The 24,545-nt window shown below is 29.8% G+C and overlaps 3 protein-coding genes across 4 annotated transcripts in view; all 3 read left to right on the top strand.

The window, feature by feature from the left end:
• The window catches only part of LOC133330987 (phosphorylase b kinase gamma catalytic chain, skeletal muscle/heart isoform), a 33,691-nt gene extending 13,560 nt beyond the window's left edge, over window positions 1-20,131 (top strand). Inside the window, exons 2-9 of one of the 2 annotated variants that reach the window (XM_061539389.1) lie at window positions 10,798-10,976; window positions 11,049-11,333; window positions 11,397-11,487; window positions 11,632-11,768; window positions 13,252-13,349; window positions 14,020-14,103; window positions 19,708-19,866; window positions 19,975-20,131. In XM_061539389.1, coding sequence (XP_061395373.1) covers window positions 10,798-10,976; window positions 11,049-11,333; window positions 11,397-11,487; window positions 11,632-11,768; window positions 13,252-13,349; window positions 14,020-14,103; window positions 19,708-19,866; window positions 19,975-20,109 — 1,168 coding nt within the window. In that variant the 3' untranslated portion in view covers window positions 20,110-20,131. The remainder of the gene's footprint in view (window positions 1-10,797; window positions 10,977-11,048; window positions 11,334-11,396; window positions 11,488-11,631; window positions 11,769-13,251; window positions 13,350-14,019; window positions 14,104-19,707; window positions 19,867-19,974) is intronic. The other variant, XM_061539390.1, reaches the window with a different exon arrangement.
• LOC133330986 (oocyte zinc finger protein XlCOF28-like) overlaps window positions 6,454-24,545 on the top strand; it is a 151,824-nt gene continuing 133,732 nt past the window's right edge. Inside the window, exon 1 of the mRNA XM_061539385.1 lies at window positions 6,454-6,464. The gene's annotated coding sequence lies outside the window, so the exon portion shown is untranslated. The remainder of the gene's footprint in view (window positions 6,465-24,545) is intronic.
• Window positions 22,807-23,567, top strand: LOC133330974 (uncharacterized). Its single transcript, XM_061539372.1, has 2 exons — window positions 22,807-22,838; window positions 22,920-23,567. Exons 1-2 carry the CDS (start codon window positions 22,807-22,809, stop codon window positions 23,560-23,562), a joined length of 675 nt encoding a protein of 224 aa, XP_061395356.1. The 3' UTR covers window positions 23,563-23,567.

Genomic DNA, 24,545 nt, shown 5'->3' on the forward strand with positions numbered 1-24,545 from the left:
TACCGATGTCCGAGAATAGATGGTACAACTCATGGTTCATTCGACGGCGATATACACCGTCGACGCAGATCGGTCCAAAGATCTTTCGGAGAATTTTTCTCTCAAACACTTCTTCAAGAGCTACCTCATCTGCTTCCACAAGTACCCATGCTTCAGATGCAAATAACAGCACGGGTAGTATCAGCGTCTTGTATTGAATTGTTACATTGACCATAGTAGACATGGCTTTAAATACCTCTGTGCTGATTAGGCTGGCGAATTCGGCTTTATAGTCGATGAATATAGGTGTAATGTGTCGAAGTGTTTTTCATGGGTCTTTTCTAGGATTTGGTGGATTTGCCAAGTCTGGAGCCGCATTGGTATGTTCCAATAATGTCAGTGGTTTTCTGAGTAGGGATAATTAAATCGACTTTCGACTAATCGACTTTTTGTATTGAAAAGTCTAAAAGTCGAAATCGACTTTTGATCTTTGAGAAAATTGCAAAGTCGGCTTTTCAAGTTCGATTTTCTTCATAAATACTTGTTTTATTATCACAAAACCGAAATTACCCAAAAAACTACACATTCCAGAACTTTGTTTCATCTGTTGGCAACAATTCTTTTAAATAATAATATTTTTGTCGATTTTACTTTAGTTGGTAAAAGTCGATAATCGATTTTGAACAGGTTTGACAAAATCGAAAGATCAATAAGTACTTTTTAGTCAAAGACAAAAATTGAAAAGTCTAAAAATCTACTTTTTGTCTGAGGCAAAAATCGAAAAGTCTAAAAATCGACTTTTGCGCTTGACTACGTATCCCTATTTCCGAGTGTGGACAACTAAGGTTATGCCATGTTCTGACGGGCATTCGAACAACGTAGTTCGCTCTCAGAATTACGTACATGAATTAACCCGTTCATACAACACTATTCTTAATTCATGTCATCAGAGTTTTCTTTATCAAATTTCTTGTTTCTCCTTTTACACCGAAATCACAACTTATTTGTGTGTATTACCTATGAATTTAAATAGAAAAAATTATTCTCTTTATTCTGAATATAATAAGAACCCATATCTAAATACTTTTCACTCATGTTTTCCATTTTTTCTGAAAATGTTGTTGTTTTTAATACATTTTTATATTTTCTCAATTCAAATGTCACATACTGTCACATATAAAAATTTGGAAAATTTTTTGTTCGATTTTACATTTGTTGTTTTGTACGCTAATTAGAACCAATGGAAAAGAACTGCATAATGCATTATGTAGAAAACAAAATTTACATTCTGCTGCATATATAAAATCTATACAATTTATTACTTTTCATTCATCATTTTCAATTTTTCTGAAAAAGTTTGAAAATTTTATAAATATTTTCATGCTGTCAAAATTAATTTATTTTCGATAAATTCTCTCAATTGTTAGAGATGGGACAAAATTCTTGGTGATTCAGAGAGTGATTCGAATTGAACAACGTACAAAAGTCGGTGTTCGCTCAGAAAAATTTGTATGGGGAATTAAGTAATTACTTCATAATTTGGGGTCGAACAACGGATGAGAGAGCGAACGACGCTCGTCTGTACATGGCATTAGTCTGTTCAAGAACTGATATAATATTTCAGATTTACCATGATTTAAATTTTACCATGCACATATTTCACCATGTTGAGTAATTGATTTTGAAAAAAATGAATAATAATTTTGAATACGTGCATTTGAAAATGTTTCCTCGAATCTCTTCATGACAAATATGACCAAAAAACACAATACGAACGAAGCCAATGAACAATTTATGTCAGTTAAGCATTTAAGGGGAAGCAAGTATGATAAATTCCAGGAATTACTTCAAAAATAAAAAAAGTAATAAATAAATAGTTGGTTGTAATAAAACACCATACAGAGTTACACAAACTTTTGCAAAGGCAGCCAAATTAAATATTTTTTAAAAATATATCAAGTGAATGAAATCATTTCAAAATTATAATTATATAATATAAATTATATTTTTTTATAAAAAGTTCACTTATTTCTTCTTAAGAATTTTATTACATTTGTTTATATTGAAAGGGTATTATAGTTGTGTGTGGTTCCAAGATTTTGTGGAATATTGGTCATAGACCCACCTTTTAGTATACCGATCGTCATATCTCGATTAACGGAGGCAATCTAGACATGTGTGTACAGTAGAGGCCACGAATGGACCAATAGTCCCGAAATTTTGCATGTAGGTACGATGTGGCCCAAAGACCTGATGACTTTTAGTAATGATCGGTTAATATTTAGGTAATTAAAATATACCAAAAACTTTATTTTTGTTAGTTTTTCTGTTCGCTCTAAAGGCCGCAAATTATAATAACAGTAAAACAGTATTTTTTATGAATTGTAATCCAAAACCGATGTCAAAGACACTGTCAATTTTCTTGTTTACCCGAAAAAATAAATATAAATATAGAAATTTGCAATTCAACAATTATACGTAGGAAATGCCTATGGTATTATGAGGCAATAACTAAAGACGTAATTCAAATGTATGTGACAATCACCCCCCATTTTCAGAACTTAGGTCAATGTATTTTAACTATTACAACAATAACAAGTAATACATATTATAAACAACGCAGGACAATAACCTCTTCTGCCAACCAAAAAAGAAATGACAATAACAAAAAAATATATTATTTCCCACTTTCAAAACTAAAAGTTCAATAACCCAAACTCTCTCACGCTATGGCCAAAAATTAGCACCGGAAAAAATGTATTCATGAAAATTCAATTCAGGCGAAAAAACGAATTATTAACATTTTAGCTTTAGTTTACAATATTTGTTAACATTGATATCACTCCTTATTGACTTGGCCGGCGGCCGGCTCAGTTACCCTCCCTCTGCCTTTCCCTTTTCCTTCTTGGTTATATTCTTGTATTTCATTAAACCCAGCCACCAATATCAGCATAAATTTCATTCATGTTTAGTTGGTAATTTTAGCCATTTGTTATTATTGATTTCCAAAAAAAAAATACTTGTTTGGGTTATTGACTTCTTTTTCATGGAATATTAACAAAAAAAATTGCAATATTGTTAATTTGTTTTAAATAAAAAAATACATAACCTCTGGCAGATGTTATTGATTATGAAAATGTCACCATTTGGTTCACCAGTAGAATTTTTCAACGGGAAGATAAGAACTAGTAGGGTATAATGCGTTTATGCAAATGCTGGAATAATAACGGGCACTAGCGACTGATTAAAGACTTGTTCTCTTCATTATACACTCCAAAATAAATTTATTATTCCGTTTGCAACACCTCGAAATCTTCACCCGAGTTATGCCTATTTTACTCGCTTTAATGCTTAAAAACTATTCTGGAACAAATGTCGCAGAATATGTTTTTGTTTATCTCTTTTGGCAGCTATGCCAAAACTAAAAATACTTTGCGACAAAAAATATGTTTCTCATTTTTAAAACTAAAAAAAAAATTGACAAAACAAATAGTTCATAAATATTTTATATTAGGAATATATAATACATAAAGAAATATAAAATGAGTCGTTTATTTTGAAAGTGGTTTAAGTCCATTTTAGGTTCTGATACAAATTTTGGTTATATACCACTGGTGGCCAAAACTAAAACAACAGGCAACAATCGATCATGATATCGATTAGTCGATTTCTTTTGCAAATTCTAATGCAAAATGCAAATTTTTCAGCATTAAACGAAGTGATACGGTCGTTTTTAACAGAAAACAACTCTGTCTTTTCCATAACGCAAATACAATTCTTTTTTTTTTTTTTTGGAATTGTGTTTTATTTACCACTTTGTCTTTGTTCAAAAATTGGGTCATTTAAGTTAGCAACATCAAAACAAATTCATATAAATTCAATTTCTGTATACCCAAGGATCAAATTGAGTAAATAGTAATAAAAAATAATGATTATGATTAATTTAGAAAAAATTGTTATAAGAAAAAAATCAAAAAGTTGCAATTCAATTAAAAATTGAGAATTCATAGAATACTTTTTATTTTAAAATAAATTTGCAAGTTTTTGTTTTTTTTTTGTGAATAAAAAACTCTGAAAAGATGTAAATAGGTAATTTATTCATATTCAATTGCAATTCGAGAATTTCATTTGCAATTTGAAAACTCGATTTGCAATTCGTAACATTTCACTTGTAATTCGAGAATGTAATTGGTGATTCACAACTTTTCATTTGTAATTTTCAACTTTTCATATGTAACTCAAAAAATTCCATTTGAAATTTAAAAAATTTCATTTGTAATTGGTATATTTTCATTTGAAATTTGTAGAGTTTCCGTTTTCGAATTTAAAATTAAATGTTATGAAAAACAAATGAAATATTATGTTTTCAAATCAAATGTTAAGAATTTCAAATGTAATTATTTAAATTTCAAATGGAATTTTATGAATTTCAAATGCAATACTTGGAATTTCAAATGGAAGTTTGTGAATTTGAAATGGAATTCTATGAATTTCGAAAGGTATTCTATTAATCACAAATGAAATTCTCGAATTACAACTGATATGTTATGAATTGCAAATGGATTTCTCGAATTGCAAATTGTATGTTGTGAATTACAAATGGAATTATCGAATTACATTTGATATGTTTTGATTAAAATGTGAAAAAGGTGTAGAAGTTTATATGCTATCCTGGTTAAGGGCCACAAAAGCCACAAACAAAATACCACATAACAATATTTTTGAAACAAATGGAGCCCAAACCTTTAAATATCTTAATATAGGAAAAAATGTACTTAAATCACTTTCAAAATAAACGAAACGAATCAAATAATACAAGATATTATGTGGATGATAGTCATGGGAAATCACTCACCCATAGGTGTTATGAGAAAAGCCTCCATGTGAGACCTATCAAAATAAAATTTCTATTAAATAATAAAATTATTTTATGGGAATAATTCTTAATATTTTATATTATTGATGTTTTTCATTTCCTTATATATTTAATTTATTTGCTATGTAGAAAATTTTTATTTTAACAAAAAATTATAAATTTCCATGCAATGACTCATTTTATTAAACAAAAAAGAAAAACAAATAAATTTAACCAATAAAAGACAACATTCGAATAAATCTAGCATTATTTATTAGTATATAAGCAAATATATACCAATATATTTACATATATATCAAAAATATAGAAAAAGTTTGTTGTCCTGTGTGTACCCCAAACAAAACATCGTTAATTTTCACTTTTCAAATTCTTTTCATTTTTTTAAATATATATTATATATTTTTTTTTATATTATTTCCATGTATATTTTTTTAATACAGATAGGTCACCTTAATTCGATTTGATTTGAAATTTTTTAAAATATATGATATTCTTTTGAATATGAACCATTTATATAGGCTTTACTGTTGTACCTATATTTGTTTTGTTTGCTCTTCTTTCAAGGTCAGTTATGGACGCACATACAGTGCCGTTTATTTTTTTATTATGTAGTCTTGTTCTTTATAGTTAATAGTTTTAAATTTCTTTTATATTAATTTGTCTATTGAGGATACTTTGGCGGGCACGCACACATGCCCATTTGCAACCTGACACACATACATATATTTTTTTATTATTATGTTTTTTTAAATGTCTTTAATACTCAGTCAAGGTCGGTCGTTTGGCAAAAAAGAAACAAATTAACTAGGAAATTGTCAAAACTATGATGCGACTACATTTTATCTAGCATTCACTAGAAAGCAATTTGTGTATCTTCACTCAATTGAAAAAGGGAGGTTCATAATAACAACATAACATAACTAACAACTATATAAAGCTTTAATTAAAAAATGTATGTTTTTAACTTGTTCTCATCATTTTTTTAGTTTAAAAACATATAAAGGTATGTTTTAAAGGTAAACAGTTGAGGCGCCTAAAATTATGCTATTAATAAGAGGTTTTATTTACATGATAATTTTATTAACTACATCTTTTTCACATGTTCTTCAAAACATATCAAATGTAATTTGAGAATTCCATTTGTAATTCACAACGTATATGTTTGAATTCGAGAATTCCATTTGCAATTCATAACATATTATTTGTAATTTGAGAATTTCATTTGTAATTCATAGAATACGTTTACGAAATTCATAGAATGCTATTTGAAATTCAAAGGATTGCATTTGAATCCATCCATCCATTTGAAGTTATTAAAATTCTATTTGAAATTCAAAGAATTTCATTTGTAGTTCATAAAATTTCATTTGAAATACATAACATTTCATTTGTTATTCATTCATTTGAAATTAATTCTTACGAGTGAAATGTTATAAATTTCAAATAGAATTTAATTTGTAAAAAAATTTATTTGAAGTTCAAATACAAATTTCAAATGATCGCTTGCTCCTGTCAGAACTTTATCTTAACATGGCCCCTTATAAATTACCCCAACTTTTTCAGGGTTTTAAACCAACACGACGATATTTTTTTTTTTTGAAAAAGTTATGCGGTTACTTTTGGCCACTAGTGTATATATAATATTAATTAACATACCTATCTTACATTTGTCGATAGAACGTATAATGTAATGCGCAATTTTTTTTAATATTCTAGAAAGTTGTTAAATATTTTGCATTTCTATAATATTATTTATTTTATAGAGATGTTAATTTATATGCAAAACCTAAAAACTATTAAAAAAGGGTGATATAATCCCTTGAGCTTCTATTAAATGCATCAAAACCCTACTTAAACGCCTACGCGTTATACAGGTTTAAAATGCAAAAATCCCACACCTTGATGCCACGAACAAAACACAATATTTGCATAGCAAATCGGTAAATGACAGATGCTTATCAGTTGTAAAATTCAATAAATTATTACACAACAATAAAAATGCAAATAATTTATTCTAAAAATGTTGTTTTGAAAGAAAGTGTTTAATCATCATCTGTTTAATTTGTCAGCAACAATGTTTGATATATTTTGAGAATTATTATTACTATCGTCATTCGATGAAGAACGAATAGAAAAGAACACATAAACATTGAAACGTTTCTTTTGTTTGTAATTACTTCGATTACAAACGTGTTGTCATTGTCACACGCGACACAACAATGCTTTGCCTTTGATTTAACCCAAAATCCAGAAAATAAATAAATATTTCAATATTATTTTTCATTTCATGAGAAAATAATTTGTCATTGCCCTTTTGATGAAACATACAAAAATAATAACAAAAAACAACAGCAGTAATATAAACAATTGTCCATATGTATGTATGAATATGTGTAAGACACACACTTCAGTGTGCCGTCCATTTGTATTTACCAAACTCTGTGGCATTGTACTGATTTCGAACTGCACCCCGTGTTCTCAATTTCCTTTTCAATATTTTCCCAGCTATATACATTTTGCTTTTGCTGTTCGCTTAGACATTATCACTGTCGCATGTGCGTCTCAACGTCTGACAGCAGCGGCGTCTACGACATCCATTGTCACTTGTAGTGTCTATTGCTATTTAAATTAGAGATTGAAATATTCTATTCTATTGACATCTAACAAATAAGTGAACAAAAAAATGCACCTGCACACAGAGACGAAAGGGAACCGAATCGGGTTTGCATTTTTTTCTATGGCAAATAATATTGCGTTTTAAAAAGTAAAATGTCACCTAAAAAGGGTCATAAAATTTATGGCATTAGTTGGAAATTTGTAACCTTTATAAAATACTAAAGAAAATAGTAAAATGTTCAATATTTTTATGTCCGATAATTCTACAAAATTAATTTTACAATTTCTTCATTAAAATGTTGAAAAATAATTTATTAAAACGTAGTTAATTTCGATCAGGTCGAACCTTTTATAGCCTCCACCATGAGGTGACCATTCAATATACCTACAAACGTTGGGGACATTTATAAGGTGGCCATGTTATGGTAAATTGCTTACTGGAGAAAACAATATACCAGACTAACTACCGACACCCAGGATGGAAAATAGATCTAGGAGTTCGGATATACCGAAAATGGTGCATAACGGTTGATATTAGGGATCTAAAACTAAAGCAACTAAAATTGTAATGAAAAATACTGGTTAGGTTGTCGATTACTAGAAAACTTTACTTAAATTTAAAAAAAAATCAAAAAGTTGCTTTAGTTTCTACCAATTAAAAATTGGGTCAATTTAGTTTTCCATAGAATATTTTTTGTTTCGAAGAAGTTTTTGTTTTTATTTTATGAATTTATTCTATTTATTACTGAAAACACTTTCACTGTAAGTTTATTTTCAAATATGTTACAGGTCATTTATTCAGTTTGCAATTTCAATTGCTTTAGTTTGGCCACCATATACACTGTACTTTATGAAGCTTCTGTAAATATTTGAAAAATTAAATTTGACATTTACTCTACCGTATGTTGGATACAAAGTACATTTACTTCGGAATTGTGAGATCTCAGAAAAGAAAATAATCTCTGGGAGTCAGATATTGGCAATACTTTGGATTCAATTTCAAGCTTTTTCTTTTCGGAAACGATAAAGACGATAAAACTAGCCTGGTTCGAAATCTTTATCTCTAAAAGGGGTTTGACGCAACCCCTCTAGACTCGTCATATATTGGAGGATACCTGGTCAAAATAAAACTCAATCTATTAATTTGTCATCGATATCATCAGAGTGCATCGTGGTGTTTTGCATGATTGGTCCAAAATTTATTATTCCGAAAAATTGAATATTTTTTTGTATAAACCATTTTGCATTCTCCTATTTTCCCCCCTTTAATATTGTATATACTATGAATATATACTTTCTGGGATTTACTTTATATTTTGTTTACACCACTTGGTCTTATGACTAATATTATTTACAAACAAACAAAAAAATATATATCAAGACAAAAAAAAAACTAGATAAGAAAATATTACTGCCGTTATTTGGCTTTCTTTTTTATTAAAGGCCCCTAGACAAAAAAATAATAAAACAATTAATAAAAAAATATCATTCACTTTGTTAATGTTCGGGCCATGTAAAATGCATGTGATTTCCCATTAGCTTTAATTTTTATAAAAAAAAATAAATAAAATAAAATTGTTACCGGTATTACTTCTTGAAGCAATAGACAATAAACACATAACTGGCTTATATGGTGGTCTTAATTGTTAATTGTTGCAACAAATATTTACTTTAAGATTAGAAATTACTATTTAAGTCATAAATTAGAAAAACAATGTTTTGATAAGAAGTAACGCCTTAACCACGTATCTGATAAAAAAGAGAAATGACTGACCAGGAAATAATAATAACTACAACGTGTGAAGTGCATGGACAAATGCTGCATGCACAACATTGACATTGATATAGTTTTAGAGGGGAGACTATAGTTAGAAACAAAAATTGCAATAACTTCAATTGATTCTTAAGAAAAAATGAAATTTTTCATGGATGTTAAAATTTGCTTCTATTTTTGAACCTCCCAAATGTTCTCACTACATCTATTTAGGTACTGCGTCTGCTATAGAGCTTAACATAATACATGTTGACTAGTCGATATGCCAATTGCATTGAGTGCTTTTATTATTTCTGGACCCGAAATATAACTAACAACCATTGAGTATATTTCTCTTTCACAATATCTATACAGCCTTATTCTGGATATTCGCTAGGGTTAAAAATATGCATACAATCATTTATAATATTCAAAGTCGTCATAGAATAAATATTGTGTAGATATTTTCCATAAAAATATTTAATACTTACATTTTCGTAGTCAGCTCCCTTTAAATTTATTAGCGAAAAATTTCGCACAAAATGTCATCACATTCTCCTACCACTCCCTGTAATCCAGAATAACTAACTTTGCCTCAAAACGAAAATTATCCCTTTCGAACATGATTCAGAATGAGGGGAAAGTGAAAATGCGAAAAAAAATCGCTGCGATTTCTGGTTCAGAATAATTTTAAAAGGAAGAGCGAACAAATTCACGGTGAATTGATGTCCATAATAAGGCTGATAATTGATTATCTCAATATCTTCACATTCTCCCACTCCCTGTAATCTAGAATAACAAATTTTTCCCCAAAGGAGATTTTTTCGCTTTCGAACAAGATTCTGGTTTCAGATTTCAGAAATTCACGGTGAATTGTTGTCCAGAATAATACTGATAATTGATTATCTAATATCTTGATGTTATAATCCATTAATAATTTGTCAACAATATAGCGTATATTTTTCAAAACCAATAAATATTTGAAAGAATTGTCAATTAAGGCAATAAACGATTATAGCGGATTACTGACGGTAATCGTTTCTTCAAAACCCACCGCCAGCCAACAACTACAACAAATATACTTTCTTCTCCTTTTCTTTCAAAATAAATTCATTGCAGTTTTGCTTATCATTCTAATTAGAACAAATAAACATGTCTTATTGATTATCTCTATACGGATTTTTCTAACCGACAATAACTGTTATATAAATATTTGTAAAATATATGCCGACAGTTTTTCTTGTTCCTTTGTTGTTGATAATTTAGATAATTACACTTGCATATTTGCGTTATCTATTTTCTGTGTAACTAGCAACAAATAAGTACGTAAAATTTTATTTTTATTACTACAGAAAAAACCTAAAATAACAAGGTGATAATTGACCTTGAAATGAAAGTTAAATAATCCCTTTATTGTGAAAAGGGTGCAATTCAAATTTCAAGAACAAAATAAAAATTTAGGAAAATATACATTGCCCAACTTCTTTATTTAATCCTTTTGTAACCTTCCTCTTACTTTTTATTTTATACATTATTTTATATTAATCTTCTCAATTTCTTTTCTTTTTTACAGAGGCATAAGTTCCACGGTACGAAGATGCATCGAAAAAGAAACTGGCAAAGAATTTGCCGCAAAAATCATTGATTTAGGTGCTGGCACAGAAACCGGTGATACAAATCCATATCATATGTTAGAAGCTACTAGACAAGAAATCTCAATACTCAGACAAGTAATGGGTCATCCCTATATAAGTAAGATAATGGTAACAATTTCTCGTGTACATAAATTTTAATTTAAATTGTTTTTCTTATATTTTTCGACAGTCGACTTACAAGACGTTTTTGAATCGGATGCTTTTGTCTTTTTGGTATTTGAACTATGTCCCAAGGGTGAACTATTCGATTATTTAACATCTGTTGTAACATTATCGGAGAAAAAGACCCGCACCATAATGAGGCAAATATTTGAGGGTGTTGAATATATACACTCAAAGAATATTGTACATAGAGACTTAAAACCCGAAAATATTCTATTAGATGAAAATCATAATGTGAAAATAACCGATTTTGGTTTTGCGAGGCAACTAAAAGATGGTGAAAAATTATCAGGTAAACTGTAATGAAAAGACACAAATGATGCGACATAAAATTAATGTTTTTAACAAATTACAGATCTTTGTGGTACCCCAGGATATTTAGCACCCGAAACACTTAAATGTAATATGTTTGAAGGTTCACCGGGCTATGGCCGAGAAGTGGATATGTAAGTATTTAAATTTATTTCTAGAAACTGAGATGCGTGTCTAACTTCTATGATGGGACATACCAATAATTTTTTTTATTTTAAATGAAAATTCTTTCCATTTTTATTGACAATTCGATAAAAAAAATTATCTTTTCTTTTTAGTTGGGCCTGCGGTGTCATAATGTTTACCTTATTGGTAGGCTGTCCGCCTTTTTGGCATCGCAAACAAATGGTTATGCTGCGCAATATTATGGAAGGCAAATATAGTTTTACATCACCAGAATGGGCGGATATATCAGGTATGAATACAAAACATTTATAATTAAAACATACATACAAAAGCCTTATTAACCCATTACATAGTATTAAAAATCATTATTATAATTCGAGTACGATTATAATGAACACCGGTTATAAAGAACTTTTCTTATAGCGAACACATTTCCCGGTCTCGAAGTTTTAAGACATACTTTTCATATAAATCTTTACTCTTATAGCGAAATACGAATATAACGAACGATTTATTCGGTCCCAACATTCAGTTTTCATACGTTTTTTATCACTAAAACGTAAAGGTATGCAGAACGAAGATCATAAAAACAAATACTTTATTATCAGCCTTATTCTAGACATCAATTCACCGTGAATTTGTTCGCTCTTCCCTTTAAAGTTATTCTGAAGCAGAACTCGCAGCGAATTTTTTCTCATTTTCACTTTCACCTTATTCTGAATCAAATTCGAAAGGGGGAAAATAGTTATAGGGGAAATTCGCTTTGGTGCAAAATAGTTATTATGGATCACAGGGAGTGGGAGAATGTTATGGCAAATTTATCGTGTGCATGTTTTAAGGGACGAAATTAAGGATGAGGGGCATATCATAAAATAATTGACCACTTTAAGAATTTGCGGAGATAAAATATTGAAATTGAATAAAAAGACACACAATTATGTAGTGAAATAAAAATGTGCGAATTAATTAAATTCAATCGCAGATTTCTTCCCATTATTCGCTGTGTCTTTGACATCGTTCAATGCGACTTTTGTCATCATAAAAATGTTCCTTTATTTGTAATCTGTTGTAGTTGTTGCACCGAATTGCATCAAAACAATAAACAGCTGTTTCATGATTCACATCCCGTGGTATGTTGCCATATTTTCAAGCTTTAATTTATTTTTTTATTAATTACAAAGCAGTTTTACAGCGGATTCTTAATGTTTCACACCACACACATTACACCTTAAATAACAATATGGCAACAGGAATCTTTTTTAACCACCATTTTCGGAAATTCGAAACCACATCTCGCATTTTTTGCTTCTCCCTATTCATTCACAAGCGAGATCTCTCCCTAGCGAATATCCAGAATAAGGCTGTGTATTTATTTTTAATATTTATAACACAACCACTAAAAACATAGTTCCTTATATGAAAAATTGTATGTTCTTCGTGTTGCGAGATTTTGGAACTACCTTCCTATTGTGTTGCGAATTTTTCCGCATTCAAATAATACGTTTCGTTTAAAATTTTAATTTCATTTATTTTTTTCCGAACTGAGTTCATATATATTTTTTTCAGTTATATTTTTTTTAAATAATAATATAAATTTATCATAGATCAGATTATATCATTATCATTATATATTATTTTTTATAAATTTATATTATAAAAAATATTTAATAAATATTAGAGGTTATTTATTTTATGTTCTTATTTACCTTATTTCCAACACATGCAATTTTTATTTACATTACTGTATTTATTTTTCTTTTTCTTCACCGCAGAAGATCCAAAGGATCTGATAAGAAAATGTCTAGTCGTTGATCCTGCACAAAGGATAACAGTACAAGAAGTATTACAACATCCATTCTTTAATCAAATGGTAAGTTTATGTTTTATTGTAATCATATTTGTGAATAGAAGAAGAAAATATAAAACAATACTAGGTAATTGTTAACTGAGTATAGATCACAAGTCAATTGTTTCGATACTTTTTTCTAATTTCCATTACAACAAAATTTCTTTAACAAACATCATTTGTATAACAAAATGTCGTCATATACATATCATGCTGTAGTCTAATCACAACACCAACCACATAATCATTAACATCATTCATTTGTAATAAATTTTTAAATATTAAATTTCAAATTTTTCCAAATTTTTTAACACCCACTTTTTTAAATTAAAAAAAAATCCCTTCTTCATCACATTTTAATTTTCTTACCCCTACTTCTTAACATATTTCTCAGACACCCACCTAGTATTGCTTTTGTTTTGTTTAACTCTATTTTTTTAATTAAAGTTTCGTTTAGTTTCTGTTTTCGTTTCAAATTACTTTTTTTCTATACCTATTTTTTCAAGTTTTATTTAATTTTTCATTATTTTTTATTATTCTTTTTTATTTTCATTATTTTCGCTCCTCAATTGTCGATGATGTTCATATTTCTATTCAAAACAAAAAAATATTATAATTATAAAAAATTTCTTAAATAAATATTTAAAAAACAATTTTATAAAAACACAATCCAATCAACAATTATAATTTAAAGTTGTTCGAGCAAAATATCGACGGTCTCAAGCGCAGTCTCTCACTCAAATCTAGGAGAATGAGTCGCATCACTGAAATTGCAATGGTAACGATTTGTTCTTGGATTTATCAAAAATGTCAACACTGTCTCAATAACCTAATGAAACGAGTGATTGTGCTTTAATTTAATATTTAAGTTTTGTGACTTAATTGTTACGTTTTGTTTTGTTGAACGAACTATTTTTTTTTATTTGTCCTTGTTTTTGAATTTTGTTTATTATCCTACTATCCCCATTTTTTATTGCTGTTGTGTTTTTTGTCATTCATTAAGTGTTATGTTGTCCTATATTATTATTATGTTTTTTTTTTTAAGAATTAATTTAGGCGTGTTTGTGCATGTTATCTTTCTTATAGAGAGATATTTGTATATATACAACAACAAAGGTGCATATATGGGAAACCAAAATTTTGTAAAATTTCTAAGTTGAAACAAAATTTTTTAAAATTGCCCCAGATTTTTTATTTAAATTTAAGTTATCATTAGTTGAATTTTATTAGCATCACACAGCGAGCGTCATCATCGTCACTGAGGATAAGTCTAGAGTAAATGATACCGGTAGGGGAATTTTTGACAACTCCACAAAATTTCCAAGACAGTATCAGTAACGAACCATCGAATTTTCATCATCAGCATCATCATCAACTTTAAGCGGTTCATACTTGTAGTGCTTTTTCGGCTTTTTCATCGAAAAAATTTCTCATTTCTAAAATCATCATTCTTTCTTTTTTTCTCTTAAAAATTTACTTTTCATTTAGTTTTAATTTTACATTTGAAATTACCAAAACCATAAACAAACAAACAACCAAAAAAAAAAAACGACATTATTATCCAACAATCCCTATTACCAAACATTTTTTAGGTTTTATTGCCCGAACCCTCGTTTGATGGTCAAAAAACTACTTATCATCTGCGTGAAAAAAGCATTCATACTATTCGACAATATTCCAAATTCTATCAAAATAATTCCACTAACCCCAACAATTATCCTGGACAAAGTACATATTCCATCAATGCCGCCAACAACCATAATTTCCCAAACCTCGACAATGTCGCCACCGCAAGTAATGCCACAAATGCTCCATACATAATGCCCGCTGGTACGGGACAACATCAACACAACAACAACAATACTCAACGTGATAAACAACATATTTTCCAACAACATCATAACAACAATACGACGATATATGGTTCACAACAATTGCAACAACAGAGTGGCTATATTATGGATTATTCTCAAAATTGCTCCAATGCAGCTGCTGGCTATTTTGCAATGCCACATCCACCGCCTGCCCACCAGCAACAACCACACCAACATCCACCGTTGCAACATCAAGCGACGACGTTATATCATCAGTTTTCATCTCAGTTGTCTAATTGTCCACCTCCTCCTCCCACTACAGAATATTTCTATACACCCCAGGCAGGTTTTAATTTTCTTTTTATTATTTGAATATTTTTTTCTTTTCTTTTAATTTTTAAGTTTAAGATATATTTGGCTGCACTACTATTTTATTTTGGTTTTTTTTTTTCTTTTCGAAAACAAAAGTATAAAAAAGTACTTTATATGCACCTTTAAAAAAGAAAGTAATTTTAGAATTTAGTAACAGTAACATAATGATGTGTGTATTATTTACATGTATAATATGTATGTGTGCGTGTATGTGTTTATTTTATAATGTATTGCTATTCTTTATTATTTATATTTTTTTAGTTAACCATTTTACAAACAGACAAAAAATAATGTGGTATGGTTTCTACGAAATAGGAAATATAGGAAGTAAATGCACTTAGAAAGAATAATTTTTGTTCAGTCATGAGTTTTTAGTTATGGTACTTGAAAAACTTAGGAAAAAGTTAAAAGTTTTTTAATTAATAAAAAGTCTATGAGTTTCTAAGCCTTCATTAATGATAGAACTCTTAGTGATTTTTCTTCTAGTGCTATACAGACAGACGAATTTCTTTGTAACGAACAAACTATAGCATCGTTAATCTTAACAAATTTATTGGCACGATATCTACTACACATACAGCCCTATTCTGTATATTTGCTGGGGAGAAATCTCGCTAGTGAAAAAAAAATCGCTTTCACATTCTCGCCTTATTGTGAATGAATAGGTAGAAGTAAAAAATGCGATATGCGGATTTGAATTTTCTAAAATGGTGATTCAATAAAAGACGTGTGTTGCCATATTGTAATTTAAGGTGTAATGTGTGTGTTGCCCCATTGTAATTTAGGCGAGTTCACTTGTGGCAATTCATATCGTTTTCTATTGAGCTTGCTTCATGCGTCTATACATTTTGTGACAATGTTCTGGATTGGTATTTCAAATTACTGACACTGCAAACAAAATAAACAAAACGAATTGCCATAACTTTGCCGGTACGAGCAATTTTTTCAATTTCTATCCCCCTCTCTCCAGCAAACAAAGACATGCCGCAAGTAAACTCGCTTAATCTAAATTGGGACTAATATTTTTCAATATTTTATTTCTGGATTTCCTTTTTTAAAATTGTTACTTTTTATTGGCATTTAAAGTTTACAAAAAAAAAATCTTTTAGATATATCACCCATATAACGTTACCTCCGATTTTTGATATATGAAGGATCTTGGACACATTTTCAACCAAATTGGCTGTAATTTGATATTTTGACTTCTCATTAGATAGAAAACCTTCCTACTAAAATTTATGAATATCGGTCCACATTTTGGGTGCAGGTCCCATATAACGTTACCTTCCGATTTTTGATATATGAAGGTCCTTGGACACATTTTCCAATCGAATTGGCTGTAATTTGATATTTTGAGTTCTTTATGCATAGAAAGTCTCTCAACCAAATGTAATAAATATTGATCCACTTTTAGTTATAGCCCCCTTATAAGGGTGCCCTGAAATTTTCTGATTTTCGTTAATTTGAGGATTTTGATCACATTTTCCAACCGAATTGGCATTTTGACATTGTGGGTCCGCATTAGGTAGAATCTCAATCTACCACAAATCATCTATATCGGTCCATGCTTAGGCTTAGATTTCTTATAAATGGTCTCCCAATTTTCGATATTTTGAACACATTTTCCAACCGAATTAGCTGTAATTTGATATTTGGTGGTGTCCTCGCAGGGTTGAAAAGCTCTCAACCAAAAATAATGAAAATATTAGGAATTCGCCGTAAAACTACTTTGTAATCAAAAGAAAATAAATTAAAGTTTGAAAATATGGCAAAATACAATATGGCATGTGAAACAGCTGTTTATTGTTTTGATGCAATTTGGTGCAACAACTGCAACAGATTTACAAACAAAATAAAATTTTTTCTATGATGGCAAAACCCGCATACCTATATTTTGTGTATTCACCTCCCTTTAAATTTATTAGCACAAAATGTCATCACATTCTCCCACTCCCTGTAATCGAGAATAACTAATTTTTCCCCTAAGTGGATTTTCCCCTTTCGAACATGATTCAGAATAAGGGGAAAGTGAAAATGCGAAAAAAATTGTTGCTAGTTCTGGTTCAGAATAACTTTAAAGGGAAGAGCGAACAAATCCACGGAGTATTAGGCTGAATATCTTCCAAAGACGATCACTATCGATTTAATAGAAAAATTAAATTAAAAGCTCAGTCTATGATGTTTTAGGTCCCATATTCAATAAAAATACTTTGGTATATAATGAATAAATGTTCTCGTTAGCTGTGTTAATTATATTATCCACCTGTGCCATTGGATTTATTTGTGTGCTAGTATTTATAAATATATAGGATACAAATATTGTTGCTAGGTACATGACTGGACTTTGGATATATCATAAATATATAATTATAATGAATGCATTTCGTTTATACTCTCAGTATTTGTAGATGTGAATGAACAAAATGAAAATATGTACTATAAAAAAATTTTCATTAAAACACTCAGGGAAATCATTCAAACGGAGAATATACACGTTTTTATAATATTACCAATTTCACAAACATTTATATACAAAAAAATATGTATACAAATAAACTAAGTTTCGATAATCGCCATTATAAGGTAAGAGAGCATGAAAATGAAACTATGCAAACATTGCTCTGAATATAATGCTTAGGCACTTTCTACATAAAATTATATTTCTATCAATATTAAATTTGAAACTGATCAGAGATGTGCTTATAAATATCATGGCTTTAAGAAAAAAAATGTTACAACAAAATTTATATTTCGAAGAATGCCATCAAATGTAACACAAATCTCAAATGTTTGGTCATCCAGTCGCACAGTGTTCTGCAATAGCATTCTATTATATATTTTTTACCATAACAAAAAATCACTAGGCTCAAATCTAAAGAAAATAATAGCTATTATGAAGCATTACTTTAGTTCAACACTTCCCACCTATGTAGTATTTTTATAATCAAAAAATTGCAATATATATTTATATTTTATAATTTATTCACCATTATTCTGTACAAATTTAATAGTGTTTTACTTGAATTATTCCCAACCACTAAACCTTTTTTACCACAACCACCACAGCCACACTGAATGACTTAAACTGTCTCTGTCTGTCTCCATAACTCTGTGCATTGTTACATATTTACTTGTATATACATATTTATATTATGAACAATACAAAAAAAAAAAATATTTTTATACATACTAAACAAATATAAAAATCGTAGAGCCTTAATTATACAAATAGAAGATTAAGAAAAATATGGATATTGAAAACAAAAGAACAAAAAAATATGAATTTAAAAAATAGCAGATCCAAAGCTCCCATGTATTTTTGGCAAACGAAAATTTGTTATGTCCAAATTCGGATATTTTTTATGTACACTTTTCTTGGTTTAAATTCTTGGATCAAGTAGGCTGCCGAAATAATTAAAGAACTTCACTGTTATTATTATAATTATTGTTATTATAATTATTGTTGTTATTATCATTATTATAATTATAATTATTATAATAATTATTGCTATCATAATTATTACTAACTGATTATATAACTTCATATTATAATAATTATTGTTATTATAATTATTATTATTGTAATTACTATTATAATAATTATTTTTATAATTATTATACTTATTAATTTAATTATAATAATAATAATTATTATTATTATTGTAATTATTATTATAATAATAATAATTATTATTATAATAATAATTATTATTATTGTAATTATTATTATAATAATAATTATTATACTTATTATTATAATTATTATTAAATTAAATTTTTTATTTAATTATTGTTATTATATTATATTTATATTATTATAATTATTATATTATATTTATATTATTATAGTTATAATTATTGTTATTAAATCTACGCTATGCCATCTTTGTTTTACAAAAATATTGCATTTATTAAAAAATTTCCTTATAGCTTTGAAGAAAATTTATAAACTATTACGACCCGCATCGATGAATATCTCTGAATTTTGAGACAAATCAACGTTTTGAAAGAACCAAAAAATACATGGTATATGCTTTGTGAGATCCATTCTTTTAGATAATTTTGAAATATCCATATATTTTTCTTAAATTCTTCGTATTTGGCTTTCAGTGTTTATTTGTTATATCTACTGATCCAATGTTATATATCTATTCGAACTTTAATTTTAATTTATTTCAATTTTCTTTTACCAACAGCTTCGTAAGCAGAGTCGTTTTAATGCCCGTAAGAAATTCCAATTTGCCATATTGGTGATTAGAGCAGTTATCCGCATCAGAAGATTGCGTTACACTGCTGAACCGCTACATGTTGAAGAGGCTATACGGGATCCTTATAGAGTTAAGGTATTGCGTAAGGTGAGTAATGGATCAGCAATTAAATGCCATGCGTTTTTTTTATCAAATTGTTTCTTTCAATGTGGATTTTTTTTATTAATTTCTTTCTCCTCATTCTTTTCTCTACAGGTTATTGATGGCTGTGCCTTCAGAGTATATGGTCATTGGGTTAAGAAGGGTGAAGGCCAAAATCGTGCCGCCCTCTTTGAAAATACCCCACGCACTGAACTCCATGCCCTGTATATTAACAATTTAAGTCGATAGTTTAGCTCATTCACTCCTTGTTTTGTCTTTATATTATTATTAATTACAACGCCAACCACCCCGCATAATAATTGTTTGTTTTAAAGTGTATTTATATATATGACATGTTTTGTTTCTATGAAAAAAGACCTGACTTTGATTTTCGCCCAAAAAGAAAAGGAAATGATCTTAAGCCATTTTTTAAATTTGGCTTTCATTTTTTGAAAATCCAAAAAAAAAAACACAAATTTTTTAACAAAATTGCTTAACCCTTAATCAACCAATCATTGAACAAAATATATACATATTCTAAATTTGTTAAGTTATTATTTTACATTTTAAGTTACCACAAGCTTCTCCCCCAATTATTATTTAGTTGTATTTCAATTGTAATTTACTTTAATTATTTTTAGTTGCTTAGTTTAGTGCAGTTGCTTTTTTGTTGTGTTTTTATTTTTTAGCAAACCGGAAACATATCAAAAGTTGAATCTTTTGAATAAAAAAAATTGAGTCCTTTATACAGAAAAGAAATTGTACTTTTAAGTTTTTTTTTTTTAGAATTGTTTGTTTAATAAAAACACATATTAATTGTAATTTAAGAAGAAGAAGAAGAAAAACGGAAAACAAATAATTAAAATGATTATTAAAAAAACACCTAAACCCTATTGCATATTTCTCTATTTATTAATAAATAAAGATTTTTTTGTTTATATTACATTTACGAAATTTTGTTTGTCATTTTTTGTTTGGTATAAAGGGTCCATAGTGGCCATAGAGTTGAACCACCCTCTCCGAAAGCAAATTCGCGTCTCGCCCCACGAATTGTAGCCTTCGCCCCACGAATTTGTAGCCTTCGTTGAGGCCACAACAATCACCCCTGTGTAGACATTGCTCGCCCGTTATTCGGGTTTGAAATTGATGTGCTTGTAGCAGTTACAGCTGCAGGTGCCAGGGCATCCACACCTAGAGCAGCCGGATCACAATCGCTTGATCTCGACGATACGTGGCTTGTGATCTCACCAATCTCCTACTAGGCGCGGCCGAACTTTTTATACCCTTTACAATGAGGATGACATTTAAAATATCTATAATTAATGGGTGCTCCTAGGAGAAAACTCGTGTTATGATAGGGCCTTGAACAACCCGAAAAATACATTAGAAAAATATGATTTAAATTTGGGTCAATGAGAACCCCAAAAACCAAATTGCAGGCAATTCGGCAGCCAATGTTAGGGGTACCATAATATGGGGACTACCCTGAAACTTGGGTAAATAACAATAATATCTTTTGCTAGCGAGATTTGACACCCAATGAGAATACAAAATACCAATTTACACCCAATTCGGTTGAAAGCGTGTCCAAAATACGGAATGTTTGGGGTTATAGTTATATGGGGAATACCCTGAAATAGTATTCATTACGGAGATGTGAGAACCTCAAATAAAAAATTATAGCCAATTTGGTTGAAAACCGTGTCGAAAATATCGAATACTGTGGGTATATTTATATGCGGGCTACCCAAAAGGTTAGGTTAAGGGATGTACGACTGTAGTTTACAGCCGTTCAGTTAGAGACATTTGTCCTTTGTGCTCATTCTCGATTCCTGAGAAGAATAGGAGTGAAGGAAAATGGAAATATATTGGAAGTTTATTATTATTATTGCCGTCATACAGACGGCAATAATCCACTCCGTTAATGTCCCATTTAAAAGTGAGATATTTAATACGGCAGTGGCCTGATGATGATCCCCAAAACAATTTTTATCTCCCTCTTACTATGAGAAAACAAGGAAGAAGTTCTACGGCGTGATTATTCTGGCCACAGAGTTTTTGAGATCTTGCACCCGGTTTCTATTACCGACTACCTCGCAGTAGCTCATACGGATTTTGTCAATAAAGTAGCCAATAATAGGTAACCAATATGATGCTGCGAACCCTCTCTAGCAAACTCATCGGCTATGTCATTCCCTTCTATGTTACTATGTCCTGGAACCCAATGATCAACTTCTGAGTTAATAGTACACGGCTTGAGAGCCTAAAGGGCCGCCTGACTAACGAAATATATAGTCACGGGTCCCATGTTGTCTAAAAAGTAACAAATTGGTGTCGTGATCAAAATTCAGTGAATTCCAAGCTGGAGCTAATTTTATTTATATTGATAGTATTTCTAATTGCAGAGTCTAGTAACCTTTCTAAAGTCTTAAGTAGAAAGTTGGTCTATAGTCCTTAAAGAGCGTATGACTTGGCTTCCCGACCTTCGGAATGCAGGTCACCATTACCTCTTTCCATTGGCTTGGTATGTACGATAAAAGTAGACAAGCTACCCCTCTTGTTCATCGGCTTGCTTGCAAACGGGATAACAAATTTATTAAACATCCCTCTTATCGGGGAGTGTATTAAAAAGTACGGGAACTAAACATTAGTATCAGCGGTTTATTTTACAGAATCCGTAATGATAACAGCTGATTTTATTTTTAAACGTCGCTTTTCAGCGGTTATGCATCACCCTTATTCGTAAACAAAAAATTATTTTTGTCGTTTTGTTTTGAATTCGGTGTTTATCAGTCATTAACTGCAGTGTCTTTCTATTCGCAGTATGTGGAACGTTTTTAAATTCGGTCGGTTCAGTCTCGTCACTCCAAGTTAGAAGACGTCTTTTTGTTTCTTGTCTTTGTGGATTTGGTTTTTTGCATAAAATTAATAAATAAAATATATAAAATGAGTATTAACTGGATAAAAATAACAGATAGGTATGCCAGCATTTCAACTTGCTTGTTCTCTTAGGAAAGGTTACATTTATATCAAAACATCATCTTCTTTCAATTTTCTAGGGCTCGGGAAGGTATTAAAATCATAAATTCCCTGCCATACAATACCTTTAGCACCGTTCTCCAATATGTCCATCGTCAAATGCTCACCACTGTCTCGGGCGGTGATACCAAAGGTGAAAATGCCTCTTCGACTGCTGAAAACGAAAATGCCTTAGAGGAATTGGAACGTTTGGTGGGTGTTCCACGTCCCGACTTTTTGCTATTGATAAAAACATTCTCGTATATATTGCGACGCACCAGCACCTATATTATAAAGCCTTCCCTATTGCAAGCTGAATTGCGAGATAAACTCCAACTGCAGGATGAGGCAAAAATCGATGCCATCGTTCGTCTATGGGTACGACAAACAACACCCATTATGAACAACTTGGCAAGAGATTGTTATGAATCGAATGAAATTGCTGATGTTGCCTGGAAATTGAACGTGGAAATCTCGTCACATTGCCAGCAAAGGGAAAAGACAGCATTGGCAGTGCTGCAATTGAAGACGGGTGCCGGAGAGGACATCAATCTGGAAATGAATCATGATGAACTATTGCAATTGTATCAACAATTCGAATGCATACAAAATGAATTGGATGCCATGAATGCTGCTCAACCAAAACCCAATAAAGCTACTGTGGCCAAACCAGCTCAAGTTTAAATGTGAAGATAGGGGAATTTTGGTGGTCACATCAGTATTAGATTAATAATTAGTATATGTATTTGTATATTTAGATGTTTGCTACAGTTTGTTACATGTTTCCAAATAAGTGCAATAAAAGACGTTATATGTTTAGCTTAAAATGTGTATAAGTCGATAAAACTGAATTTTGAAATTGAAATTGGCCCACCATAGATATCGAGCCATATTCGCCAAAAAAGTAATCCTCATAATAATCGATTTTCGTTTTATTTGATAGATCAATAGTTCTCGATAATATACATCATCTCTAAGAATTTGGTGGCTACAGATTTTTTCCAATTCAATTCAATTTATTTCATAAACGAGAATCTAGCCCAAAGGGTCTAGAGCGATTCAAAAAACAACAAAATATAGACTACTCCAAAAGCTTAAAACTAACAATGTATTATCTTAATAATATCTTAACGTCTATTTAGTTGGAGGGGTTCACAACCATTGTACTTCAAAAACATTTTTATTGTTATAATTAGATTATTTGATGTAGCGACCTAGCACATAGGGCCAAGGATTACAATATTATATCTACTGTCAAGATACCGTTTTTTACCGTTTTTATTTTACAACAAAAACAATTTTATCGTAAACACATTTAATCAGATTGTTTATATTTTTGTTAAGCCCGCGTGTGGGTTACGTTATTTTTCTCTATTTTAAAAATAAATGAAACATTAAAAAACACAATTATATTAGTAATATATTAGAATATTCGTACTTTGGAAGTTTTTAGATAATATGTCAAAGGTATATATTTGATTTAAGTAAAAAACTAGTAAAAATTTCGTTAAGTTTGACCGGCCTGGGCTTTTTATAACTTATACCATGAGGTGTACATATAGAACACCTGTAATCCTTCATGACTTTAGAGATATGACAGATTATGCCACGAAAATTGTTTAGTAGATTTAACACAAATTAAAGCACATTCGTTTAAAAAACGGGCC

Source organism: Musca vetustissima, unplaced genomic scaffold (genome assembly GCF_032173495.1).
Source record: "Musca vetustissima isolate MV318-11 ecotype Yass unplaced genomic scaffold, APGP_CSIRO_Mvet_v1 utg16925, whole genome shotgun sequence".
In the NCBI taxonomy this organism is placed as follows: Eukaryota; Metazoa; Arthropoda; class Insecta; order Diptera; family Muscidae; genus Musca; species Musca vetustissima.

Coding starts and splice junctions, on each gene's coding strand:
- LOC133330974 (XM_061539372.1), top strand. CDS start 22,807: ATGAGTATTAACTGGATAAAAATAACAGATAG. Junction 22,839..22,919: donor TGGATAAAAATAACAGATAG/GTATGCCAGCAT, acceptor TCAATTTTCTAG/GGCTCGGGAAGGTATTAAAA.